The following is a 21251-nucleotide window of genomic DNA, read 5'->3' on the forward strand; positions in this document are numbered from 1 at the left end:
TAGTACCAGCAGCAGCAACTAGAACACTTGAGAGGAAGAGATGGAAGATTTAAGCCACTAAAAAAAAAAAAAAACAGGTTCCATGGAAGGCGGCAGGGTTCAGTACTACAGGCTGTATAGATGAAGGTAGGTGGGAAAATGATGTGTAGCCCAATAGAGACACCCCAGAATCCTAGAATGCTTATAGGAGGACTGTAAAACTGCATCCTACTGACCAAACTGAGGAATTCTTAGATGGAGATCCAATTTACTACATTATGAAAACTTATCAGTGAAATTTTTCAGTTCCACAGATATAAATCTAGGAACAGTATAGGTTCTATACTAAAACAAATCACATTTATTAATTGAAACTCTTTAAAATGGATTTTAGCATAAATTGAAAAATTAAGGTGCATATTTTTAGTATTTTTCCATTATTATATGTGTAATAGAAATAATAATTTAGAATCTCAAAATTCCTCCAATTTATTTCTCTTTTAGACACTGTATGACAGCGTGTACTTGACTTTGTACAATATCTGTTTTACTTCCCTGCCTGTTCTCATATATAGTCTTTTGGAACAACATATAGACCCTCATGTGTTACAGAGCAAGCCTACCCTCTATCGGTATGTATTTCCCAATGTCGATGTGTATAGGGAGTATCTTGGTACAAATACTAAAGCATAATTGTTGCATGGCTTACAGTGTTTCAATATTAAAGGGAAATTTTCACTAAGTTCTGGTGTTTTTAAGAGTAAACACTTCAGCTCTTGGTCCACAGTATTCTACTCCATATACACAAGAGAAGTTACTCGCTTGTTAATAGCATCAAGAGTTCCTAAAAATTGTTTATGTTCTACTATTAGATAATTTATTAGTGTTAAATGCAAGTGAAGGAGAATAACTGCAGCTTTTTTCAGAACTCCCCCAAAACTAAGTGGTCCTAGAGATGTCGAGTCCGTCAGGCCCAGCCACTGATCCTCATAAACTGTTGTAGAGGCTATAGAGCTGCCAGCCAGAGACATAACCAGTTATGGTGTGGAGTAGCTTGCTCTGGTTTACCAGGAAACCCATGACAGTCTGTTATTCCCAGAACGGTTAACTTCTCCACGAAAATAATGAGCACCTTGGTGCTGACTTGAGCTTCTGTCTCACTAAGAGATCATCATGGCAGAGACTTAATGGGAGCAGATTATGATACAGATAATCAGGTTTTTCACAGTCGCACTGAAGTATTGTGCCTGTGTTATGTTTTATTATCAAATGAAAAGGTATTAGAATCCATTATATGAACTCTCAGCTGTTATAAATTATTAGAAATGATTGTTTGCAAATTTAGGTTTATTCTTTATGCTGATAATTTTAGTCATCTTAAAATCCTATTATTTAAATTATCAGTTTAAATTAATTGCCTAGAAGATTAAAAAATTAATCTTAATGTGTTCCTTTTTCTTTAAAAAATAATTGTAGGGACATTAGTAAAAACCGTCTCTTGAGCATTAAAGCATTTCTTTACTGGACCATCCTGGGTTTCAGCCATGCCTTCATTTTCTTTTTTGGATCCTATTTTCTTGTGGGGAAAGATACATCTCTGCTTGGAAATGGCCAGGTAAAAAAAAAAAAAAGTGAGAATGCTTAAAAAATATTAAAATGTTGATAAATATGAATGTTTAAATCACTTCTCCGTAGCCTGACCCCCAAATGCTTTCTGCCTCATCTGTAGTTGAATGGGATGTCAACGTGTAGAGAGCTGGTCTTTATGAGCTTACTCCTCACCCTCCGAAGAAGTCACCAAGTGTGACTTACACAAGCAAAATGCTGTCTGCCCTCTTTCTAGGGAAATACAGCATAGCATGTCTTAAGTAAACTCAGACCCTCAGATTAGGACAATGGACTTCTTACTGGAGGTCAAAGTTGCCCCCTGCTGCCATATTCCTGAAGGCACAGCCACTGGAGGATTCCAGCTGATACCATTGACTTTAGCATTTCCAAGTCTGCATATTTAAAGACTGAGAAATAAGCATTGATTCAATAGGATTTCTACATTTTGTTATCTTCTTGGTGGATGACAAGTTACCCTCAAATAAAGGAATGCTAATTGCTCCTTCATTGTTAATCATATATATTTACCATTCACTTTTTATGTTCTAGAAACTTTATCCAGGCCGGGTGATGGTGGCGCACGCCTTTAATCCCAGCACTTGGGAGGCAGAGGCAGGCGGATCTCTGTGAGTTCGAGACCACCCTGGTCTACAGAGCTAGATCCAGGACAGGCTCCAAAGCCACAGAGAAACCCTGTCTCGAAAAACCAAAAAAAAAAAAAAAAAAAAAAATTGAAACTTTATCCTTTTTGGATACTTTAAATTTTACTAACATCTGTGAGATTTACCCTCATTTTACAAATGATGTAAGGAGTCAGGGAGCTTAAGTAATTTGTCAAGTAATCACTATAGACATGTGTACATTAAAGAACAAGTCAGCCTTTTACATAAGTCTAAATGAGTGTCAGGATTATCACTGCTTCGTAAACTAAATTCATATAAGTGCATACTTACGGTCTTAATATAGAAATAAGATGATATTCCTTTGGGATTTTGCATTTGATGGACTTTGTAAGTTGGTCTATAAAGACCAAAAAATACTTCTGACTGAATTACTTACAGATAAATTCCATTTTTTTTTTTTTTTTTTGCTTTTCGAGACAGGGTTTCTCTATAGCTTTGGAGCCTGTCCTGGAACTAGCTCTATAGACCAGGCTGATCTCGAACTCACAGAGATCCACCTGCTTCTGCCTCCCGAGTACTGGGAAATTCCATTTTTTATATGGATTCATTTGAAGAATAGTTCCACTGGCCTTTTTTTTTTTCAGGTACTGGTTAAAGTTTAAAGACTTTTTTTTTTTGCTTACTAAGATTTTTTATCCAGACACATGATAGCAAACTTCCTATTTTAACTTCTGGTTAGAAATGTTTCAGAAAATAACTGTGGGTCAAGCAAGGTTTTATTGCCATTTTTGCAGGGGCACAGGAATAAAGCAATCACAACTATATCATCCTAAGTAAAAACAATCTGGATACACAGCTCTGAATTCTGAACCATCTTTGGATTTCTGGTATTACCCAAAGGGTCATTATCCAGAATAGTACCATACATAATAAAGCCTCATTATTGTCTTCATTCTTGTAACTTTATTAATATTGTCAGAGTTCATATATATATATATATATATATATGAAATAATTCAGATAATTTTTACAAAGAGTAAAATTACTTTTACCTTACAGTGGAATTAATATCATGCTAATATATATATATATATATAACATATTACTCTGTTCCTTGTGTTTAGATGTTTGGAAACTGGACGTTTGGTACTCTGGTCTTCACAGTCATGGTTATTACGGTCACAGTAAAGGTATGCCACCACATTAGGAAACTGTAGACTTTGTCTGTATATCTCATATATAGTTTCCCTTTTGATTTTTACAGTATATGGTTTCACTAAATTTTAATCATTCATTTAAATATTGCTATAAATTCTTCTCTCTGTTTGAAAGCTTCATATAATTTCAGTTGCTAATTTTGCTTCATTGTATATCATCTAAAATAGCACAGTGTATTTTGTGCATTGGAGTTAAGGTAATATCATTACATGCTATTTAATCCTGCTTTCCCTCAGAAGGAAAATACTACACTATTTCCTATGAGACTCTTGTGCCTTCTAAGGAACTGTGCTATGGGGATAGGACCTTCTAGACATCTATAATTGATATGTGTAATTCTTAAGTTTTATCTGGAAGTTAAATTAAATTACTTTATATTGCTAAAACAGTTTTTTTTCTTTTAGATGGCTTTGGAAACTCATTTCTGGACCTGGATCAACCATCTTGTCACTTGGGGATCTATTATATTTTATTTTATATTTTCTTTATTTTATGGTGGGATTCTCTGGTGAGTGATTACACTATGTCTTAATTATGTTGATTTAATTATAGTGAACATTTATTATGGTGGGTTCCTTGATGACCAAATTCTGATCCTAATAGTTCTTAGAAACTATGCTGGTAAGTTCATTCCTTTGAATTGATCTTCATAATAATCCTATTGTCCTCATTTTTCTACATGAAAACTGAACCTCTTGGTCACAAAGGTAAAAACAGAAGAAAGCTAGGCCATAAGCCATTTGTCTGACTTCATTAGTAATATTCTTTATACTAATCATATTATTTTTAAATTATTTTCTCGTGTATAATGTCATAAAAACCCATTAGCTTTTTTATTGATAACATCTCTCAAAGGTTAATAGTATGCTTCATCTTCATTAAATGTAGATCATTAGTAGGCTTTTTGAAAGATTAACAATTATGCTTCTCTAAGATTTTTTGGTAAGTGATGGTCAACTGGTACCTTTCTTTTGGAAAGCATATACATTACATGTGTCTATTATACCTTAGGTCCACTTACCAGGCAAAACTTTTTAAAGGTAAGATCAAACAACTTGAATTGACTGATCATTACCTTCCATAAAAGGGTCATAAAAGAGCACACGTATGCATATTGTTTGTCTGTAAACCTTGCCCTAATTGTTTCTATATTCCCTATAGTCTCTAGAAGTTGATATATACAAAAACCCAAAAAGGATACCTTTATAATACCATGATGTAGCATCTCTGTGTGTTTAAAGAAAAACTTAGCATTCAGTCTGAGATTTGGATAATCAGGAGGGTGGTGGTGGTAGTGGTCACCGGTGTTGTCATGACAGCCATGTGGACATCAGAGGACAACTCTGCAGCACCAGTTCTCATGTTTTACCTTTCCTGGGTTCCAGGAGAGTTCAGGTTGTCAGTATTGCACAGCGAGCGCTTTACCTGTCCCGGTGTTTCCTTTGTAGTCAGTAGAAAGTATTTCCTCACGCATTACTTCTGTAGTCTACGTCAGTCTAGTCTTCATTATTCCTTCTATAACTTGCCAGGAATCTAGGGAGATCTAGTTAATAGCTTGCCATTCCCCTATTAATAAAAATTATAATTGTTAAAAATAATTAAACTGGATTTTACATTTTAATCCAGTCTATATTTCATTAGTTTATTTAAGTTTTCCAGTTTCAATTTAGAAAATTTTCCTGGCACTCTTAAAATTGTTACTTTCAGTTATTTAAGTTTTGCTGATGTCTTGATTTAACTTGTTAAATTTTTATTTCACTTGTTTGTTTCTAACACAACATCTCACTGTGTGTAGGCCTCAAACCCAGGGTTCTGCCTACTCTTGCATGTGTTTAGAATACTGGCATGTGATACTATGCATAGCCAGTGTTTGCTTTTAATGAGTCTACTATCTTTCTTTGCAGGCCATTTTTGGGCTCCCAGAATATGTACTTTGTATTTATTCAGCTCCTGTCAAGTGGACCGGTGTGGTTTGCCATACTCCTCATGGTTGTTACTTGTCTGTTCCTTGATGTTGTGAAGAAAGTGTTTGACCGACACCTTCATCCAACAAGTACAGAAACGGCACAGGTACGCACTTTCATACTCAGTACTCCTGTGGGAACAAAGCACTGTAACTACAATTACAGAGTGCTTCTGTTGGAAAACACCTCTTCCTATAGCAAAGCATCTCCAGTAGTTTTAAGTCTGTTGTTTTAATTTTTTCTTATTTTTTTCTATTAATTTTTATGGCTGCTAGTAATTATAATTTAACTACCAAACTATCAAGTTATGTCCAGATGATCATAGTACTAAATCCACTTCAAATGCCACGGTATTACATCGGCTAGCTACGGCTAAGGTGTCTAGCATGTCCTTAAACTCCAGCAGACATTAAATATGGTAATGCTTAGGGATATGATATTTGGGGACCAGTACCATTAGTGAAATTATGATAGAAATATCCTTCATTTCCTCTGCAGTGAAGATTAAATGAAAGTATATTTAAGCACAATAAGTGCTAAAGAAATGGTTCCATTGGTCACTTCAGCATTTACTTATCATTTTCTTAGTTTGGCAATATAATTCTAGTGAATGTGTATTTGGTGCAGTATAAAATGGTGAGGATGAGATATTACTCTGTCATACTGATTTCTGAATGGTGCTGAGAAAAGTTACATGATTTTGTGTCTGCCTGTGTGTATATGTGCATGAGCAGGGACAGAATTCCATTCTACAATATGTTATTTAAATCTATATCTGAAGGATTTATCTTATTTTTAATCTTTAGACATAAATATAATCAAAGTATTACTTTAAAATTTTTATTGTAGTTTTTAGGCTTTTCAAATTAAAGATTTTGTTTTTAATTTTCAATTGTATGTATATGTATGGGGGTATGCGCACATGATCTCAGGTGCCAATGGAGGCCAGAAGAGAGAGTTGGATCTCCTAGAGATGGAGTTCCAGGTGGTTGTGAACTACCCAGAGTGAGTGCTGGGAACTGAACTCAGCTTCTCAGCATGAGAAGTGTGTGCGCTTAACCTTTGCTCCAGCTCCACTTTTCTAGATTTTTATGGAGGATAATTTGTCTCACCCTGTAATCTATAGTATATTTCCCCAAAAGGTTGAGTAACAACATAGTAACATTTATTTGCATTTGTCCTAAATTCTTCTATGGTTTGAAAGTTTCAAGTGTATTTTCATAGGGATTGCCTACTGATCCAAAAGGTATGATATTACTTATGTTAATATTCTATATATTTATTTTAACATAAGTTAAAATTTATTAAAAAGGGAATTTACACTAAATTATTTTATCATATGTGAAGTCAGAATAATTTTCCCTTTTTTCTATATAAATTAGTATCCAATGATAAATGAGATTTTCTGGTTGTTCTCATTTGGGCAAAGGAAGGAAAGTTTTACTTCTATTCATGGGTCTTCTAGCCTGTTGCTGTCATTTTGTGTTTTTTCTTCTCTTTTTATGCTGTGACAGTAAATGTCATTTATATCACAAATGTGATATTACTCCTTTCCTGTAAGCAGTATTCACTTCAGCTTCTACTGTCCCTTCTGATTTCAAATGATGCAGAAATGGCTACTAAGTTGTCAGATGCCTCATTGCTTATCAGATATAACAAGAAAAGTCACATCAAAGGGAGGGCTGCCAGCATTTATTCTAAGTGCTTTTTTCTTCAGAATAAGAATTTTTTTTAAGGCATGCATTCTACAATACCAGTTGTGTGCATACCATGCATATTTTCTGCTCTCGTGGGAACAGGTGTTTGGTATTTACAAAGCTTGTCCTGTGTCTGTCTCCCAGATGATGAATACAGCTCACTGACTTGTGTGTGTCCCATCCCTTTTCTGTCCACTTATAGATGTACTCCAACACAGTTGCTTTAAGTGACGAGTTCATCGCACTGCAGCCTTTGTCGAGGGCAAGGAATCAGCTGAGCAAACTTAGGTAGAGTAGGAGTAGATCCTTGTAACCCTTATGCATGCAAAGGTCAATTAAATAATATTCAAAAGATGGGCAGATGCATCAATAAAGAATCAAGTACTTTTGTTAGCACAGCTCTGTCTCTAATTTGACCTTAATTAATACATATATTAAAATTTTAAAATGACATTCATTCTTCTTCAAAAAGAAAATTCAGATGGAAATTAAACATAAGGACAGAGAACTGTACCTTGTTACATATGTCACACCTATTTTTTCTAGCATAATTCTAATGCTTCTGCTTGTCATAGTCATGCGTGTATGCTCCTGCATGTTGTCATAGTCATGCGTGTGCTCCTGCATGTCGGGTACTTAAAAAGTCATCACGAAGTTTAAACCTAAGTTGTAATAACTTGTAAGAGTTGCCTATGTTTTTGTCTTGCCTTAATCTGTAATATAAATACGTGTGTGTGTGTGTGTGTGTGTGTGTGTGTGTGTCTTTGTATACTACAGTGACTACATAAGTATCTTACATCTTGGCTGTTCTTTAATGCATCTATAAGTTGAAATATATATTTTATATCTTATATTTAACTCTTACCTCCACAGCCATGCCAATTTGGAAGTTTACAAAAAAAAAAAAAACTAGCCTCAAGATGTCTTTTGATAGAAGGAAATGCAAGCTGAAATCCTAGAACTTTTGGTATTATAAAATGTCAAAAAAAAATATGTTTGTTTGCTTTTTGTTTGTTTTGAAACAGGGTGTCTGGCTGTACTAGAACTCATTATGTACACCAGGCTGGCTTCAAACTCACAGAGATGTACCTGTCTCAGCTTTGTGAATGCTGGGATTAAAAGCATATGCCACCAGTCTGACAATTATGTGTATTTTAAATTATTTTTTATTCTCAAAAGTTCTAATTTGTGTGTATTCACTTGATCAAATGAATAGCTTTGATATAAGACCATTTAACTGTCAGGTGATATGAGTTTATAATTTAAAAGGTGTTTTAAAGTTTTACTAACCTTTTTGTGTTTTTATTCCTACTTTTAAATTTTTTCAGATATTTTTCTTTGAATGATAGCTACAATAATTATGTATAGCAAATGAATGGTAAATCATTTTTTATGTTTACAAAATCTATAATGAAGGTTTGATTTTTACTTTTGGTTGAGGCAAATATGTATCCCTCACTTTTTTGAATAGCTAATTTTCTATAATCAATGGCTATCTATCTTATATTAAAGACCTGCCAATAGAAGCGTTTATTATATTTAAAGAACATAGGCCAGCTCTTGTTAAAGGATGATAACTTACACTGTGATTAATCATATTGTTGTGAATTTGTAGTTTTACATATTTTGTCTTAAAACAACCCCTTTTTTAAAAAGCAATACTAGACATAAAAGAATGAGAAAAGCAAAATGCAATGAGACCCCAGGTATTATAATATTGTAATGAACTAGTAACATTAACATTCCTCGGAAAGATTGCCATGAAAACAGGACCTTTGGGTGAGATGTCACTGAAGAAGAATCTACTGCTCTCCTCACAGCTAGCCTGAGCGCTGGTGCCACACTCTGCTCCTTCTAGTGTGTTGCAGTATGCGCATCTCTGCATGCTCCCCTTCCTAGGAGTCTAGGATCGTTACAGAGCACGTGGATGTTTTATACTGTTCACTTCAAATCAGCAGCAAAGAAAAACAATAAGAAGATACTGTTCTCAGCCAAATCCAGACAGAAACAAGTTGACCTTTGCTAGGCTTGATATCAAGAGGGCTCAGTGGTTAAGAGCAATGGCTGTTCTTTCAGAGGACATGGGTTCAGTACCCAGCACTCACCTGGTGTTTCAACTATTTGTAACTCTAGTTCCAGGGGATCCAACACCCTCTTCTGGCTCCACAGGCACCGGCCTCATCATACATGCAAGCAAAACACTCATACACATAAAAAAAATTAAATCTATGTTTGTAAGGTGACATTCCCTAAAGAAATATTTCAACTTAATTTTATTAACAAGTAAATTATGCCTCTTTCTACAGCTGCTGTTTATGGTCATGTGACCCTTCTGCTCTCCAGTCCAGTTAAAAGTAGAGCAGTGACCTAATGAGAGTGCAGATAAGAAAACAAATGCTAAGTCTTGGTGACACTGAGTTTTACAGAAGCAATAGAATTTAACCAAAAGAAACTTGGCTTTTACTAGGCTGTGTGCTTCTCAGAGCTTTGCACTGTCTTTATATGGTATGCTTTGCTATATTCTCCAAGAAGCTCCTTGGCTCTCTCTGTCCTGTGACAGTAACTGTGCTGTTGTGTGAACTTACGTCTGTGCCCCACAGATTGTAGACCAACCTACTGCTTTGATTTTAAACTGCTGTGAGAGTATTATTCTGAATATAAGACTTACTGCTTTTCTGTCCTTCTAGATGGAAGAAGATAAGGGTTCAGTCGGCTCAGCATATGAATTTGCTGAAAGCCAGCACAGAGGGGAGGACAGTAGGCACCTGTTAGCTGAGGCTTGCAGCCAGCAGGACAGTTGTTGCGTGCACTAGGTAGTACTTTGTTGGGCCTTCTTGGGGACTCCTATACTGTATTCTCATGTTTGGGGTATGCCGTGGAGAATGGGCATCACATTTCCATTCCACTGTACTGATTTTTCCCTGGTCCTCTTCTGTTGTTTTGGCTTAGTTCTTTTCCTTGTTTGTATCCCTTCATTTTTCATGTTTATCCTGAATTTCTTATTCATGTTTCTTGGGATCTACAGTGATAAATCACACTTCACTTCAGATTCTGTCATAGTACGGTGTTTTCACAGCCTGTTATCTCAGTCCAGAAGTTATTCCTTTCCACTTCTTTTGAAAGTATGTCATACCTCATCATTTTGAAATCATTACCTCCTTTGAAGATGTAATTGTGTAATTTGTATACATTTTAATAGAGACACTGAATTACTGAAGTCCTCCTCTCTTGGAGTTGAATAATCAAATGAGCAAGTGTGCTTAGACTGAGTGACTGGCTTTCCATTAACTGGCATTTAACAGAGGTGTCTTTCCATATATTTTCCTAGTTGTATCTCTATAGAAACATTAATTGTTGGGGCTGCAGATGGCTCAGTGGTTAAGAACACTTGCTGTTCTTGCAGAGGACCTAGGTTTGGTCCCTAGCACCCACATGGTGACTCACAACCATCCCTAGACATATACATGGTACACACACATACATAGATGCAGGCAAAACACTCATATGAAATAAATAAATCTTAAAAGTATTGATTTTTATGGGAATAATTTGCTCCTCTTTTGAACAATAAATCCAAGCTACTTCTAGGTATAATTAGGATATGAACATTTTGGTTTGTAGTACTTATAAATACTACACCAGTCATTCTCTTTTTCCTTAGTTGTCATTTTATTGTGATTTCTGTTTAAGAAGATACTGTAGCTCATCTAGAATAAGCAAATCAAGAAACCTGAAGACAAAGCCACTTAGAATATAAATCTGATCAAGGAGCATATACAGTAATTTGAAAAATATGAATTATTCCATGAGACTTAAAGTGAAATTCCTTTATCAAATAGCCCTCAGTGAGGGCAGTTAATTGGTTCTCAATCAGTAATAGTACCAGTAGCAGTAGTAATTCAGAAGAAATTTAAAAGAATTCTAAATTTTCACTTTGTTATGTTTCAAGAGATTATAGTTAGGTGACTGAAGATGTAGCTCAGTTGGTAGAGTGCTTGCCTAGCCTGCACAAAGCCTTGAGCACAGTCCCACCACTGCATAAACTGGGCGTGGTGACATGTACTTCAGTCTTAACACTTAGGATGTGGAGTCAGAAGGGTCAGGAAAGAGTTCAAGATCAGCCTGGGATCCGTGAGACCCTGGAATTTATAAGTCAAGTTTCTCCTTTTAACCTAAGATATGAACTTACTCTTTCCATTATATTGGGGAATTTTAATGTTTAACAAATACTGATGCTCTCCATTAACCTAAATTCCCAGCATATATTGTTAAAGAACGAGTTGAATAAACATACTATATATATAAAAGAGCTCTCCAGTCTCCTCTGAAACTAGTATTAGTTTCCTCTGAAATTAGTATTAGTCAGTTATTAAAATGTTTATATAATAATACAGTTTTTTTATATTTTTGCATATTGTGTGTGTGCATATGTGGAGTATGTGTGCATGTGTCTGGGGGTGTTTAGGCATGTTCGTGTGTGGAGGACCCACGTCAATCCTGGTGATTATCCTCAGTCTGTCTCTACTTTATTCAGCAGGGTGGGTGGGTCTGTCTGTCTGTCTGTCTCTCTCTCTCCCTGTCTGTCTCTCTCTCTCTCTCAATTTTATCTGTTTCAACTGATTTAGCCAGCCAGCTTACTCTAGGAAAAGGCGCCCTTGTCCACATTGCAGTGCTGTAGTTACAGACAAGCTGCTGCCCCCAGGACATTTCTGTGGGCGCTGGGGCTCTAGTGCAGTCTTCATGCTTGCACAGCAAACTCTTTGCCTGCTGTGCTCTCTCCTCAGCTCCCAGTCAATGTAGTTTTTAATTATATACTTATTTTTGTGTTGAAATGAGGCAACATGTATAGAAATACCTCTCTAGAAAGCTCCCAAGACAATGTGGAGATATTTCATTTATGTTGTAAATGTCTTTCAAAGCTTTATCATTTTGGAGTTGTTTGTTTCACTTAGAGGGGAGAACTGAAGGGTGACTAAGGAAACTGTAAGCTGGAAACAGGTTCTGGATCCAGGAGTTTTGGAATAAGATTGCCAGCTCTCTTATGAAAAGAGAACGCTCTTGGTTTTTTTTAAGAAAATTTGTGATTTTTAACAAAATTTGAAATTCAGCAATAATTTTTTTATCTGATTTCACATCAAAAAGAGAACATTTCTCTAAAAACAAACCTTAAGTCTAGACAAGGTACATATAGATATATATGTATATATACATATATATGTTGCTTGTTTATACATATATATATATATTAATTCCATTGATGTGGAAACAAGGATAATAAGTCAGAATTTATATCAGAAGTCAAAATCTGTAAAAATGGATATTTTTCACTAGGCAGCCATAGCCATGTTGAGCATCCGTGGGGTGAAGTCAAGGGATGTTGCCTAGGAACCTGGAATCAGGTGTAACAAAAGAGTGTGACCTACTAATTAATGATCAGATGTCTGCTATACTCAGAGCTTATTCTTGGTGCAACCAGATGAGATCTCACACCATTAATTTTTGTGATTCCATAAATCGTAATATATATATTATATATATTACATTATACATTGAATGAACTACTGGCTGTTGTAACTCTAGGTTCTCCCCTGAGCTCTTCCTGGATATGGAGATAGGTGATGTCCCTCTAGCAAAGTGATAAAGCATGGTGGTTTGCTGGGGAGGGCTTTCTGGAGAGCTGTGCAGTATTCAGTGTTTACAATGCACCTGAATTTTTCTCGTTACTGTTTGTTTTGTTTCTTTGGAGGGTGCTTTTATTTCTTTCACTAGATAACCTGAAAAGGGCATTATATATACTAGTTTTGAAACACTTGCTCTCTTGGATGTGTAGGATTTAACATTTGGCCATAGGTTTATGTGATGTAGGACAGATTCCTAAAGCCAGATACAAATTCAAACGTTATATTGCACATAGATGGACACTAGCATGCAAGTGGCCTGTGGCTGTGACTTTCGGGGAGTCTTTGTCAGTTGGCTGAATAGCAGCTATGAGCAAAATGTAGGACATTAAACTTGGAGTTCCAGACAAGACCCTTCCTCTCCAGTTCTTGGGATAGCTCGGTACTTCCTAAATAAAGTGCCAAAGATCAAGTTTTAGGTTTTTTTTTTAAATAGCCTTTCCTTCTAGTACCAATACTGTTAAGCCTGTGATAAAAATGCTGCTATGCTTGTGATTAAATATGCTCCAAATTTTCTTAACTCTGTCTCTCCCAGGTCAGAAACACTTGGTTCCTACCCGGTGACAGTCTTTGCGGGTTAGCATTGAGTCGCCAGTCTCACTGTGCCTCACACTGCTGTGCTGCCTTTCCCTTCCCTCACCCTCACCTCACTAGATGAGTGCAGGGTTGCTTCATCTCAGAACTGCCATGGTGCCTTCTCAGTACCTTCAGGGTTTCTACCATTCAAGGGATACTGCAAACCAGTACACAGAATCCAGAGAGATTCCTTCCCATTGGAGTGAGATAGTAGCATTTAACCAGGCCCACAGGATGAACAGCACCCACTTCAGCTGGTGAGGAGCTTATGGCAGCGGGGGGAGGGGGGACATCCTCCCATCAGGAAAGAAGCTTGAGTCCAGTGCTTTGCCTCAGCATGATCGTGTGGGAGCACAGGAGTCAGCAAAGCCTAAACTGATGAGAACCTGTTACCTAAGCCAGCATTACCCGGATTCCTCTATTGTACTTCTATGGTAGTGAGTGTTTCCTGGTACATTTCGGGGGTAATGGAGCAGTTCCTTGAGTAGTTGGCCAACACAAAATGGATTCCATGGTTTGTGTGTGTGTGTGTGTACATGTGTATGTGTATACTTGTATTGTTTTGGTATTTTTTGCCCTACTGGGTTTTTGTTGTGTTGTTTTTTGGTTTTTTTGTTTTTTGTTTTTTTGAGAAAGAGGGAAGGAGAGAGAGAACATGAAGTTGGGTGGGTAGGGAGGTGGGGAGGATCTTTGAGGAGTTGGGGGAGGAGAAAGAACATGATCATTCTGGTGGGCTTAGGTTGCACCAGCTGAGGCTTAAGCACATTTGTGACACTCTAAAGTCTGTTTGAAGCTTCGTTGGGTTAGTGTTTCTCAAGCTACCTATTTGGTCAAAGGAACACCTCTCCTTTTTAAAATGAAATGTTTATATAAATATCGCACAGAACACAATTAAAGTAGTAGTGCATTAAACTAAGTCCTAAACCACAATGTGTTAATTAAAGAATATATGAGGTTTGCTTTCTCAGTGCTTAGCAGAGCCCAGGGTTTGGGTGTGACCAGGCACTTGGAAAACAGGAAACCCTGTCCTACTCCCACCACTTGGACTGAGCAGGGACTCCATACATGGATATTATAGGACTCCACCATTTGCTTGCTTTCAGAATATCAGGTTATTTACATTTCATATATGTGTCTCTGTCCATTATGAGTTTCCACAGTGTCTTCTTTTACCATGCCTCACATGGCACATGGTGATTCCCAACCCTGTAAATGAGAACTTGACCAAATTTATTTTATCCTTCCTCATAGAGGACATTGTATACATAAAGGAAAATAAATTCAAATAAGTTCTTTTAATTTGCACTCAAAAGATAGAGGTAGATGGATTTTGTGATATCAGGGCTAGCCTGGTCTATTCACTGAGTTCCAAGCTGCCTAATGAGATCCTGACAGAAGGAACAAACAGAAGAAAAAAAAATACTCTACAACAGGGTTGGGATTCATTCAGCCATATAGTCAGACCATTTACCCTCATTTTAATAATTAATTAATGTTAGTAGTATGGGGTTGAATTATCTTGCTGAGCCTATTTATTCCTGAATCAATATAAATCTTATAAATTTGTTAAATTCCACTTTAAATCTTATTAGTCCTAGTAACTTGCTTGACAGATTTCAATCCATGTGCCACCTACTCCGTACTAAAAAGATAACTTGATAATCAGCATGGATGGCACCTTCGAGTTGTTCAGCACAGCTTAAAACCTTAAAGGGCAGATGAGACTCACTGTGTGCTGGGTATTTGTTCCTGAAGTTCTTACAGTATTGTTGATCTTATTCTTAACAGATGATGTACATCCTGCCAGATAATTTCCAGTCTTCACAATAGTTTATACTCCACTGTTCTCAGTTGCTGGACATTTGTTCTTTAATCATAATTGCAGGAACATTTCACCTAAGCAAACTGCAGTATGAGTTAGAGTTGTAGTTGATATAAGCCAAATTGACCATAGCAAATTAAGTGACAAAATAATAAATTTATACAGACTTAAACACCTATCTACTCATCTTTATACCATTATTTAACTGGGTTTCTGATTAGGACACAAGGCTTTTAAATGTTTAAATGTATGAGTGTACACCAAAGAATTCTGTACTTTCCATATTGTAGTAAGCCATGTATGTTTGTATCAGTCACTTTGTTTGAAATGCTTGTTCTGATTTCATAATGGTTTTGTGAAGTCCAGATCTACAAATAACTAACTTATGTTCTTCTGCAGCTTGCTGAAGCACATTCAGGTGTCAAGTGCTTGGACTCCATGTGCTGTTTCCCAGGAGAGACCCCGTGCACGTCTGTTGGAAGAATGCTGGAGCGAGTCATAGGAAGGTGTAGTCCCAACCATATCAGCAGGTGCGACATTTCACTGCATGGCCTTTGTTGCAGATGAGTGTCCTGTAAAAGGACAGAAAGACTTGTAGCTGCAGATAGCAGTGAGCCCACTGGCTTTACCCAGCGAAACAGGGTAAACTTATTTCCGGGCCTGGAACACCTCTGACAACTCTACCAGAACCTGATATGGAAGACATGTTCTATAAGTGTTATGAAAGTATTATTCTCTTTCAAAGAACAAAATATTTGGCAACTTTCTTATTGCAATAAGAATCTCAGGGCTGGAGAGATGGGTCTGTGGTTGAGAGTACTGGTTGCTCTTCCAGAGGATCAAGGTTTAATACTAACCATCATAGTAGTATACACTGGTAATCCTAGCACTTGGGAGGCTGGGGCAGAAGGATTGCAAATTCAAGGCCTTCCTAGATGACTTAGAGAGACCTTGTGTCAAAATTCAAAAGTAATAGAGGGATAGGGTATAGTTAATTTCAAAGCACTTGCCTAACATGTTGTTGGACCTGGAAGGGGGGGTAAGGGAAAGGAAGAGGTTATTAGTTCCTAGATGTTTCAGGTGTTTAATATTTTGTTAAAGTGAGTGCACGTGTGCTTTGAAAAGATGAAAAACAAAAGATACATTGCCTGATAATTTTTCTCTGTAAGCAGTGTTTGAAAAGAGGAAAAACAAATGCTAGCGTCTTGCAGATTAGAATTGGACATTCTACTTCATTGGAGTGTAGGCAGTTAGAATTAAAGGGATACTGTTTCCCATATACTCAGTGAGACATATTCATTTTCTCACTTTTATTTACTTTCTAATTGTTGGCTGCCTAATATCTGCCCGCTTGAGTTCTCAGTGTTTGAGAGAGTTGTAAACAAGACTCTCCTTAAGTCAAGGTGAGGGTCCCAGGCTTCTCTAAATACCATGAAGATGAGACTACTGTTAGTCCCCACTCTGCTTACTTTCTGTCAGTCACTGACTTAGGCTTAAGTTATATACAGAGTCAGTCATTAGGAAACAAAATGCTGGATACAAACGAGTCAGGACTTCTAGCTTTAACCCTGTCTAGGGGAGGTGGAGACCCTGGCAGGAGGTGCATGCTGTGTGTTTAAAGTTACACGCTTTCGGTTTTTATAAAATTACTTGGTAATTTTGATACTGTCCTTGGGCTAAGGGCATGTGTTTTAAGCATGGCAGATTGTTTGTGGAGTTTTTACTTCATCTTAGGTTAATTCCAGCTAATTCAAAGTGACATCTGCAAGTGAATATTATATATTTAATTGCTTAGCCTAAGGCCTTGACAGTCAGCCAGTAGTTATTTCTTCAGATTAGTAACGAATCTACAGGTGTCTTCTGATGCTAACCATTTATGACATTCAGGCTGATTAAGCTGAAATCCTTAGAGTAGAATTTATACCCAAAAGTGACCAATAATATGAATGCTTCATTCTTAGGCTTTTTAGTAGGTAATGTTTTTTTTTTTTCTGTAATGTCAAAATATAAGCTGACTTGATTTTCAGTAAAACTGAATGTATGGGGTTTTGTTGCTGCTTTTTTTTTTTTTACTTTTTGCTATGTGTGTGTGTGTGAGAGAGAGAGAGAGAGAGACAGACAGACAGACAGACAGACAGACAGACAAAGGGGTAACTGGAGTAACTCCTGGGTATGTGTATTTTTAGGATTAGTGTGGTTTGAGACTCTCCTATTTAAGTCTGCTTCTGTAAATTTTTCCGCTAAAGATTCCCAGCAACCCCATGGTGGCTCACAACCATCTGTAATGAGGTCTGGTGCCCTCTTCTGGCCTGCAGGCATACATGGAGACAGAATATTGTATACATAATAAATAAATAATTTAAAAAAAAGATTTGCCTTGAGAAACCTATTTTTTATTAGACTTTTATTATTTGAAGCTTTCCGTGGAGAAAGTCAATGTGAACCCGGAGGTAGATGTCAGTGCCTCCTGCAGTTGTCCTCCCAGTGTTTATTGAGGCGGTCACGACTGAACCCAGTACCCACAGTTTGCCAGGGCTGCTCACCAGTGAGCCTGTGGAACCTGCTTATCTCTGCCCAGTGCTGGCATCACAGGCTCCCACAGCCATGCTCGGCTTTTTATATAGTTGCTGGGGTTCCAAACTTAAGTTCTTGTGTTTGTATTGCAGACCCTTTATCAGTTCCCCAGCATTCATCTCTCTAGCACCTGGATGTGTATAAATTCTTTTTTTTGTTTTGTTTTGTTTTGTTTCGAGACAGGGTTTCTCTGTGGCTTTGGAGTCTGTCCTGGAACTAGCTCTGTAGACCAGGCTGGTCTCAAACTCACAGAGATCCACCTGCCTCTGCCTCCCTAGTGCTGGGATTAAAGGCGTGCGCCACTATCGCCCGGCAAATTCTTAATAGTATACTTACTACGTACTGAGTTACTAAGATTTCAAAAGCGCCTTATGTTTACTACCTATAGAAATGTGCTGAAAGTGAATGTGTAGATTTGGGCTAATTTCTGTATGATAGCTAACTAAACAGCATAATTTTTCTCAGCATTTGTATAATCTAGAGTAGGGTTCAGTGCTAGTTTGAAGAACTCTTTAGCATTTAGAAATAAATCGGTGATTATTTTAGAATTTAAATTGTATTTTGTTTCCACATTTTAGGTTCTGGTTTGTTGTTTGTTTGTTTTCAACTAACCGTGGGTATGGTGAGCCAAACTTTTCTCTTGTTGTTACTTTAAGGTTGTGGAGTGCATCGGATCCTTTCTATACCAATGACAGGAGCATCTTGACTCTCTCCCCAATGGACTCATCTACTTGTTGAAGGACAACTTCCCCTGTCCTCAGACTTAGGGTCATTCTATAAGAGGCCACACTGGCTCTGAAGTTACTGTCTGAAATCTCTGGAGGAGTTGAGAGCTTCTTGGAGTTCCGCAGGAAACAGGCCTTCTTCATTCTCTTTCATTTGAATGTGAGCTTACTAAAATTTGGAAATAAAGAGATACTTCCAGTCTCTTTGTTTGGTTTGTCCCTTCCACTCAAGGGACTTCTGGTGGCATTATAGCCTTTGCTGGAGCCACTATAATATCAAGATAGAAGAAAAGGGTAACTCCTGGGTGTGTGTATTTTTAGGATTAGTATGGTTTGGGACTCTTCTATTTAAATCTGCTTCTGTAAATTATGCTAAAGATTTGCCTTGAGAACTCTATTTTTTTTATTAGATTATATTTGAAGCTTTTCATGGGAAAAGTTGATGTGAATATTAAGGAATTTGGTCCTTCAGTGACCTGTGTAGTTAATTCATTTGTGCTTCTTAAGTCACAGCAAATATGGAGAACACATTTCTAACCATTGTCTTCTTCAGTATTGGTTGAAAGCTTGGACCGACCCCAGACTTCTTTAATAAAACTATAACACAGCCAGAGAAGCTAATCTAAGAAGGGCACAGGGAGTTTGACATCTCACGTCCAAGTCAGAGGTGAAGCCATTCACTACACTTCAAATTGGTGTTTGCTAACATTTTTGTAGTCACATTTGTAAAGTCTGTAGTGGGTAGATAGATACCATTGGCTCACATTTAATTTACTGAATCTGTCCTATCTTCTGCATGCTTCAACTGGCTAATATATTTCACCCCCTCCCCAATTACCTGCTCCCTCTCCAAAGAGTCTGTTCATAATTTTATAACAATGTTGTAAAGTTCATATGTATCAATAAAAAAAACAAGTTGAACAGTGTTTATATTTGCAAATACATTGAATTATACAAATTAAAGTATAAGCCATAAAATCTTTCCATGTCCCACTTAGGATTACCCTTGATTTTCTGTAAACCAGCCTTTAGAATAAAGGATTTTTGTTAAGAATCTTGTTATTTTTAGGTTATTGTATGTTATCTAATTTAAAGCAGATTGCCACACTAAAGTGAATTATGCTTACATTCTCATTGTATGGTATGGTTGTTGAATAAAAATAAAACAAAGTATAAGATGCTAAATTTTGTCAGCAAAAAATGAATTTTATCAGCAATAAATTAGTATGCTATGGATGATTAATCAGACATATTATTCTTAATTTCTTGAATCTCAAATTTTAGTTTGCAGATTTCTATCACTGAGAATTAATTGTTTTATGTAGAAGTAGTGTTTTAAGATTTGTGAATGATTACTAGAGAACTGGTATCTAGCTCTGAGCATGTGATTCTGTGTGCACCTGAGGTCATAGAAAACAGAACAGTGAGTTTTTGTCAGTTCCTCTGAGAAGATGGTGATTGCTTGAGATTGTCCTGCGGCTCTCCACTCATTGCTCCTCATGTGGGTGGGACTTCTGGCCTGTGCTGGGAAGGCAAGAATCGCAGAGTAATGAGAACTGTCTGTTTGCAGATTAACTGTTTGCTTATCTGTTTAACTAATGCAAGACTATTATCCATGTTATCTGAATATTAACTTTCATAAATAGCCCTTTTTAACTTAGACATTACAGAATTATATTTATGATGACCTGTTCTGAAAATACTTTTATTTATAGTCTAGAGATGATATATTATATATACCTTCAGTGGAATAGATGATAGAAAGATAATAGATGTTTTATCCCTTAGAATAAAGAGCATACATGCAACAAAATGACATTGAATGGGTATGCCTTCCATGTCTTATGGTGTTGATTATTGACAGAGTACTACAAAGTCACCATGAGAAGACCAGCATTCAGCTGGCCAACATGTGGCCTAGCATTGAGTGGTAGTAATTTTTATTTTTATATCATTTTTATTTAGTTAAGAAGACTTCCTTTTTTTCTTTTTTTAATAATTTTTTAAAATGTTATATGCATTGATTGGTGTTTTGCCTGTGTATGTCTGTGAGAGTGTTGAATTTCCTAGAACTGGAGATACAGACAGTTGTGAGCTGCCATGTGGGTTCTGGGAATTGAACCTGGGTCCTCTGAAAGAGCAGTTAGTACTCTTAACCATTGTGCCATCTCTTCATCCCTCTTTTTTTTTTTTTTTTTTTTAGTGGTGCTGAGGATCAAATTCATGGCTTTCTGCATGCTTAGGAGATGCTCAAATGCCAGCATAAGCCTACACCTGCAGCCTATATTCCACATAGCAGTGGATAGGTTGGGGGATAGCCTAGTGGTAGAATGTTTGGCTAACGTGTTTGAAGTCCTTGATTCCATCCCCAACACCGCAGTAAACAAATAAGACATCCACTGGTATACTCATTCTGCTTTGTAGCTCAGAACAACTGCTTTCAGGGAGGAATATTATCTACTCTCAAAAACATGGTTTTCTTGTATTCACTTAAGAATGTGATAATGCAGTGGAGGCTTTGGCTTGCTTTTGGTTTTGTAGCATTCTGGTGCTATTGTTTATATGATAAAAGTTGACTACAAAATGCTAGAAGAGCTCCCCTAGCATATTTTTGTCCAAGTCTTTGGATAGGTCAATACTAATAACCAACTTCTTTTCTCTATCAAAGGACAGTAAATGCCAAATGTTACTGTTAGTTTCCCAGTGGTCTCAGATCTGAAGGCTAGACCTGGAAATAATGGCAAGCATCAAGTTAGTTGGCACCATTGCCAGTCAGCACCCTACCTG

The 21251-nt window shown here is 36.9% G+C and overlaps 1 protein-coding gene across 4 annotated transcripts in view; it reads left to right on the forward strand.

Annotated features, from left to right (window-relative positions):
* Positions 1-19364, forward strand: part of Atp11b (ATPase phospholipid transporting 11B (putative)) — a 95813-nt gene extending 76449 nt beyond the window's left edge. The window contains exons 24-31 of one of the 4 annotated variants that reach the window (XR_003377405.1): positions 484-611; positions 1456-1594; positions 3335-3400; positions 3833-3936; positions 5333-5498; positions 9777-9902; positions 15565-15695; positions 18396-19364. Coding sequence is in view for 3 of the 4 variants with exons in the window: in XM_005343792.3 (XP_005343849.1) it covers positions 484-611; positions 1456-1594; positions 3335-3400; positions 3833-3936; positions 5333-5498; positions 15565-15695; positions 18396-18477 (816 nt within the window). In the remaining variant the exon portion in view is untranslated. Of the gene's footprint in view, positions 1-483; positions 612-1455; positions 1595-3334; positions 3401-3832; positions 3937-5332; positions 5499-7291; positions 7378-9776; positions 9903-15564; positions 15696-18395 lie in introns of those variants that run through there. The other 3 variants (XM_026782240.1, XM_026782243.1, XM_005343792.3) reach the window with 3 other exon arrangements.
* The last annotated feature ends 1887 nt before the right edge of the window (positions 19365-21251 follow it).

The sequence above is a fragment of the Microtus ochrogaster genome, chromosome 1 (genome assembly GCF_000317375.1).
Source record: "Microtus ochrogaster isolate Prairie Vole_2 chromosome 1, MicOch1.0, whole genome shotgun sequence".
NCBI lineage: Eukaryota > Metazoa > Chordata > Mammalia > Rodentia > Cricetidae > Microtus > Microtus ochrogaster.